This window comes from Phaenicophaeus curvirostris, chromosome 6 (assembly GCF_032191515.1).
Source record: "Phaenicophaeus curvirostris isolate KB17595 chromosome 6, BPBGC_Pcur_1.0, whole genome shotgun sequence".
In the NCBI taxonomy this organism is placed as follows: domain Eukaryota; kingdom Metazoa; phylum Chordata; class Aves; order Cuculiformes; family Cuculidae; genus Phaenicophaeus; species Phaenicophaeus curvirostris.
In genome coordinates, this window is record NC_091397.1 from 5,150,651 (window position 1) to 5,157,965 (window position 7,315).

The 7,315-nt window shown below is 45.4% G+C and overlaps 1 protein-coding gene across 1 annotated transcript in view; it reads right to left on the reverse strand.

The window, feature by feature from the left end:
* Window positions 1-1,751, reverse strand: part of PLCD1 (phospholipase C delta 1) — a 55,194-nt gene extending 53,443 nt beyond the window's left edge. Inside the window, exon 1 of the mRNA XM_069859238.1 lies at window positions 1,445-1,751. Within this exon, the coding sequence (XP_069715339.1) occupies window positions 1,445-1,478 (34 nt within the window). The 5' untranslated portion in view covers window positions 1,479-1,751. The remainder of the gene's footprint in view (window positions 1-1,444) is intronic.
* Between the last annotated feature and the right edge of the window lie 5,564 nt (window positions 1,752-7,315).

Below are 7,315 nucleotides of genomic sequence, written 5' to 3' on the forward strand. Positions count from 1 at the left end.
TACAAACAGTTGGATTTGAGCCTGAACCATGTGCCCATGGTTAATTTGACATAGTAAATACAGCTGTTGTACCGATTTTGGAAAAAGAAAAGGAGAGAGAAACTGAAAGAAAGAAACTGAGTTTCAACATACAAAACCTATCTACAAGCCACAGTATCTGAGAAATTTCTGACCATCTTCATAGCACAGGTCTGGTCCTGCCAACAAACCAACACGTGAGCAACTTTTTCTTGCCTAAGCAGTCTGGCATTCAGAATTACTCTGGCACTTGAGCGTGTTATGTATTAAGGAATGTCAGTAAATACTTTTTTAAAAGCTTCACAGAATCAGTAGGTTGGAAAAGACCCACTGGATCATCAAGTCTTAGCTCAATCAACACTTGTGTACATTTTCTGTCTGAGATGAGAAAACAGATTCACAAATAGCCACTGAATTCCTGGTTCCTAACCCCAGAAGACTAAATAAGATTCACTGAAAAATGACCCACAAGCCAGAATAGGAAACACTTTAATAGTTCCAGATGTGTTTCTTAGAGTTCTTTCCCCACTGGTTTTATAAGAAATGAGATACCTATGAAAACTATAATGTTAACCTCTGTTTCACCTTCCTGTCAGGTTTCTAGCATCTGGGAAAATCAGAAGGAAGATTTCTTGAGCCAAGGGGAATCTTTTCACAATTCTCCTGGTAATGCTAAATTGATTATGTTCATGGTCAATCACTTACTGCTCTATTAGGGATTTTTTTGTTGTTTATAGCTCATCTAGAGTAAGAAAGCATCTATCTCGTGAAATAAAAATAAGCACTATAGGATTTTCCCATTTCTGTGGGATCAAAATATCCCATTTCAATCTGTAGTTATCACAGTCCAGAGTTGTTTCTGCTCATCAGAGTAAGTAAAACACAATTAAGAGGTAACAAATCAATATATTAAAGTCAAACCAGGGGAAAGGGGATATTTCATTACCCTGTCTGTCAGACAAGCCTCCCAGTCTCAGTGTCAAATGAATCTTCTTGACTCTCACTTACTGGAAAGGCAGAAAGGATTTCTTCTTTTTTAGAAACATTACTTATTTTGTACTTAAGATTTATAGAGTCTTGGGGGCAGACCCTGAGCCGGAGTGATTTATCCTGGCTCTGCTCTGTTCACCAAAGTGCAGAGAGTTTACTCAGCTCACCATCCACCCCACTCTCAGTTTCACCATTAAGGGGAAGAGATTTGGATCAACTTTTCTGAACTTGCATGAACTTATCCAGAGAAGACACCCTTTCTACCAACACAGCTTATCCTATTAACAGAGAAAAATCTGTCGTCTCTTTCTGTAACAGCGATTAAATGCTGCATTACTTCCAAACGAGAGAATGGAGAGGCAAAGCAGGGAGGAGAAGAGAGGAGGAAAAATAAAGGTAAGAGAGCTGAAATGCAAGGACATTTCTACAGACTTACTGTTGCAAGCGAGGAAAGTGCCATTCGATTCCATTGCTGCAAAACAAGCCGACGCGCAGCAGCAGAAAGGGCTCCGAGAAACAGCTGTGCCCAGATGTTCCCGCTGGCCCAGGAGTGGAAGCCAGACCCGCAAGACTCCCCCTGCTCAACACTCCCGTAATCCCCAGCGTCAGCTCCCTTCGGAGAGGCCTGCTCCTTCCCTTTGGCTGGAAATGCGTCTTCGCTATGACTCCTCATTTATTTCTCTCCCGCATCCGCACGCCACCGCCTGCCCAACGCATCAAGCGAGGCCAAGCGCCCCAACCCCAGCACCACTGGCCCTGGCTCCTCCCCGCTGAAATCTGGCGTCTTCACCACTGGCCCAGCCTCCTGCTTCTGCTACCGCTGCAGCTTGACAACGAAGCCTCTTTTCCTGTTGCTGGCATGTTTCATGCTCCACTCCTTCCCAGCAACGCTTGCAGAAGACAGCGAGTGCTGCAAATCTGCCCTCCGGCATCCCCAAATCAAGGAAAGGACCTTAACCAGATGCCAGTGACCACAGTCTAGGTCGAAACGGCTAACAGACGTTGGCAGGGGCGTGTTTCTTTTCACAGTGGGGGAAAAAAAAACCAAACCAGGTCAGAAATTGCCAACATAGAAATAGAAGCTCTAACCACAAACACTCAGAGAGGCATGAGCTTAAAGCAAAAGAAAAGTTACGAGCTTTGCCTTTGAGACAGTGGGACAGAAAGCAGAAAAGAACTGCACTGTCCTGAGGCTTTTACTGAATGGAACTGATTTCTTCCACTCTGTCTCCTACTCTTGAATCAGGTATTTTTTAAGGGTGGAAAGATGATGCTGGTAAACAGGGAGGGGGGAAAGAAAGGGAATCCAGTGTGGGAAAACAAAATTTCCTTCTACTTGAATGTTTGTGGGTGGTTTTCAATTGCTGGTTTGCTGTTGTTTATTTCCGTTTCTGGTTATTTATGTTACCTTGATGCAAACAACTGATAGAGTAATTGGCATACTCAAAACTCTTGCTCCTCAGCAGCTGTAAACACGGCAGCCCCACTATCACAAGGGAGAAGTCTTGGGTGGTGACAGATCTGGGAGTCACGCAGTCAGAAATACCTTGGGACTGGGACAGTTTGTCCCTCCCTGGCAGGAACTGGGCTGCTCCTTTCAGAGCACAGAATTGCTCTCAAATACTTTAACAGTCTGCAAATACAGAGCTGCTGCCACCACCCAGGAAAACCGCCCTAAAATAACAAAAGTCCTCTGTGCGGGTACAAAACTAACAAAACTAAACAAGTGGAGTAAAACAGCAGAGATTTCACCCCTTGACTCCCCCAAAGCCCACCCTTCTACCTCACAGCCACCAGCATGGCACGAGGAGCTCATCTCCTATTAGACGCTTTCTGAAGGACCCAAGAAGGTGCGTTCCTTTTGCAACCCCCCAAACAAGGAGTTAATATTAAGACTGGGGCAAATTGTTTGGCAGCAAGGGCATTTGCTGGCAGGCAGGACAGCAGCTGGAGGCACCCAAGAGATTCCTCATACAGCCTTAAAAGCCTCAGGGCAGGGGGATGTGTGAAGGACACCACAAAAACCTGTCACTCTTTCAGCTGATGGGGAAGAGTACTGGAGGGAGTGTAGGAGAAGTTAGTGGATGAGTCAGCCAGACTGGAAACTCCAGTAAAGCTGAGGTGATGAAACATTATGGTTTGCACAGGGAGGAAAAGTAGAGAAGGGCAGTTTGAAAGTGGTGACCAGAAACAGCATTATAATAACTCCTTTGCTCTTCTCTGTATCACACCCCATTGTGTCTCACGCTGCCTAACACAACCCCTTCACTTAAGAGATGTATTGGCCAGTATTTCTGTGCTCTCTGTTTCAAAGAAGGGAGATGTAAAAGAGCTACATTAGCCCCCGATGCAATGAGGACCATATTCTGGATAGAACTTCACAGCAGCACAGGCCACAACGGCACCAAGATGTGACCATCACTCCTGTGTTTGCTCCTGTGAACATCACCGTGATTCCACTGACAGCTCCACAAAGCACTGTCAAGCGAGACTGAGTTTCTCTGCCATCATCCCTTCAGATCTGAAGATGATCCCCTGCATTTACCCTTTCATGACAGTCCACTGTATCTTCTTGTGCTGCATTCTCCACAATGACAACAAGTGGTAGCAGAAATGGTGCCTATCAGGAGGATTCACAAAACCTTGCCCAGCTTTTCGTTTTTCCCCATTGCACTCACTCCTCCTGCTTCTGTACCTGTTCAGAAGCATCACCGTTTTGGCTGCTTTGAGCACTTTGGCAACTTGCTATCACCTTAAGCTAAGTCATCGCTGTTCTTAAATCCCTGATGGGCTTGATGGTATATTGTGTGCTCAGTGCAAGCCTGGCACTGGCAGACAGCCTTGCATTCCTTGCATTCATCAGAAAGTACAGCAGTCACTATCAGAGCCACTGATACCCTGCAGCCAACACACAGAAGGTGAGATCGCACAGCACAGGTCTCACCAGAGCTTTGTTTCAGAAGGCAACAATCCTTCTAGATATATTTCTGCATGCACACCATGTGTGCTTGAATTACCTTGCCTTTGCGTTGCTGAAACAAATATATGTCCAGGGCAACAATGAAACCAAAGTGACATGAGGAGCTACTAGACTCCTGTGAGCTCCAGAAATCCTGTTAACAGTATTCCAAGGATAACATAGCAGTTACTCTCATGTGAAGCAAGTCTCAGGTCCCTACTTTGGATCACCACAGTTATTGTATTCCTGCCTGGTTTGCGTTTTGGCAGATCCAGAAGGTGTAAGGTGCAAAGAGGAATTTCTCTCTGCCAAGTTAATAAAGTATCATAGCTGAGTGGTGAATTTGAAACTGGTGGCAGAACTGCAAAAAGTGAGTGTTCATCTGGGAGCCTGAAGAGAGCAATTAATTTTACAACAAAATGTGTAGTGAAAATAGGCTGCAGGCAACTGTTGCTGTATCTTTGCTTCTTTTTTAAAAAAACTGTCATATTGAAGCTCACCATGAGCCAGCAGTGTGTGCTTGCACCCCATAAAGCCAACCATATCCTGTGACAAGCAGGTCAAGCGAGGGGATTCTCCTCCTCTGTTCTCATGAGACCTCACCTGGAGTCCTGTGTTCAGTTCTGGAGTCCTCAGTACAGGAAGGACATGGATCTGTTAAGGCAAGTCCAGAGGAGACCACAAAGATTATCTGAGAACTGGAGCACCTCTTGAATGAGAACAGGCTGAAAGAGGGGCTTGTTCACACTGGGGAAGAGAAGGCTCCAAGGAGACGTTAAAGTAGCCTTCCAGTGCTTAAAGGGGACCTAGAGGAAAGCTGAGGAGGGGCTCTTTATCAGGGAGTGCCAGTATAGGACAAGGGAGAACAGCTTTAAGCTGAAAGAGGGGAGATTTGGATTAGGTATCAGGAAGAAATTTTTTACTGTGTGGATGGTGAGGCAGTGGAACAGGTTGACCAGAGAAGTCGTGGATGCCCCGTTGCTGGAGGTGTTCAAGGCCAGGTTAAATGAGGCTTTGAGCAACCTGATCCAGCGGGAGGTGTCCCTGCCCATATCAGGGGGTGTTGGAACTAGGTGATCTTTAATGTTCCTTCCAACCCAAACCATTCTATGATACTATGAATTTCTGACTGCTTCTTCCATGTTTTGGATACAGCTCATAAGCTCTATCTACCAGCTTGCTCACAACCAGTTTTGGGGCTCTTGATCCTCAAGATCAAACCAGGATTTTAAGGGGAGTGTTCTGTGTGATTAAAATTAAAGAGCATTCCTTTGTGCATGTTATCTCTACTCACAGCAGCAATAGTGTTACTAAAGATCAAAGTTAAACACATAAAATTTATTCTAAGCAGATTGGTCCCAGCATCCGTAAGGTGACATTTTGGTATCTTTTTTTATACACTCCAGGTTGCTTTCTCTGCTTTGAGAAATAACTTTTACAGTGAGATAACAACAGGACAGTAAAACCTTTTGTTTTATAGCAAGGTAACTAAGCAAGGTGATTGGATACTCTCTGTCCATGCTAATTTAGCTCTAGTTAGTTCTTGATAAAATTGCCTCCTCCAGGATTTTACAGCAGGAGAATTAACGTGCACTGGCTGTTTCACAGGAGGAACACACCTTTTTAACAGTGAAGACAAAGCCTAACAATAAAACCCCTGCTTTTCTAAATTTCACAAATATGTTCTAGATTACAAGAAGGGCTGCATTTATTCCTTCTGGGCTCCTGTGGGCATCACCCACAAGCAATGACTTCACTGAGCCCAGTTTGGTATGTCCCAGCTTATCCCATGCTGCAGGTTATTATACTCAATGCCTCCCCAAGACTTAGGAAGCCGCTTTATTTCCCTGACTTTGTTGTCATGGATTTTAATCCCCAAATCATCCTGCTGGGCTGAAGAAGAATGTGAGGAATTCCCTGTGGTGTCTCAGGCATGTGTCGCTCCACCTTTCTGGTGTTATTTGAGCCAGGATCCTGGCTGCTCACAGCTGTACCTGGACCTAAGCTCCTCCTCACTACCTTCCCAAAAGGAAGTCAAGTTTGGGATGAAAAGTAGAATACCAATAAAAATTTAAATGGTAGGATAAAGGCATGTAAATCAAAGAGAGGTTCAGGCAGTCATAGGGCTTCTTGGCCTTGATGCACTATTTTTCTTCTCCTTGTTTGCCTGGGTAGGAGCTATAGGATGGGAGCCGTAATGCATTAAAGGGAATATTTAGAAATGCCAGTGTAGGAGGGAGAGGATAGGAAAGGACCCAAATTCTACACTGAAAATTACCCCAGGTGTGGAAAGAAACTTAGACATGGCAGTAACTCCAGAAATAAGCAACTCACATTTTTGGGGTTTTTTTCCTTTGTCCGCAGTCTTTCACCTCCAAGGAAAATTTCCCCCTGAGGCTCTGGCACCCAGGAGGGAGGGAAAGCACATCTCCTCCACCCTGCTCCCAGCCCTTGCCTTCCCTCAGCCACAGGAAAGGCTGTCAGGGCTTGGGAAGGGACCAGGGCTCCTGTTTCTGGAAGAGGTGTGCAGGGGGGATGCGCTCCTTGAGCAGGAATCTCTGAACAAGAAGAGGCCAGAGGTGCTGTGAGATCTTCCTTGGGGATTCTCGCTGGACTGTGTGCATATGGATTTACTGCACAAATATGCCCATGTCAGCTACAGCTAAGGAGCTGCCACTCCCAAGTTGCTCTCAGGATGGGAGATGAGGCTGCTGGGAGTTGGAGAGGGGAAGGAAGAGAGGACCTATTGCAATACATGCATTGTCTTCCCAAACTATCACAAAAGGCCTTTTCTCAGTCCTGAGCTTCAGGTTTATGCCAGTGACAACTCTGGTATCCCCACATCCCAATTCAAGGAGGCACAAAGGCATCAAAAAGCTCATTTTGCTCCACAACTCCTTTAGTTTGGCTCAGCCACAGCCCAGACACAGGTTCAAATACCTCCCAGGAAAGACAGGAAGAACTGAGTCACACTCTGTTCTTTAAGACAGGGATTTGCACTACACCAATTCATCTTCCAGCCAAAGATACTCAGTCACCACAGCATACACCATCAGGCAAAGACAATTATATTTCAGGTGAATAGAAAAAAAAACTGCTTTGGGCACCCTGCCTTCTTTCTTGTCCACACCATCATTTTCTGAGCTCCTCAAGAAGCACAAGCAGGTAATTTCTAGCCCTGAAGATGGGCTGTAGGATTGGCACAGCCTTCCCAAAGCAAAGCTGCCAGTTTTCTAAAGCGTGAAAGGTCAGCACCATGATATTTTACCAAGAGACAAGTCCTAAAGCCAGGACACACCTTGATTAACCCACTTGCTTGTCAAAGGTTGGACTCGATGATCCAGTGGA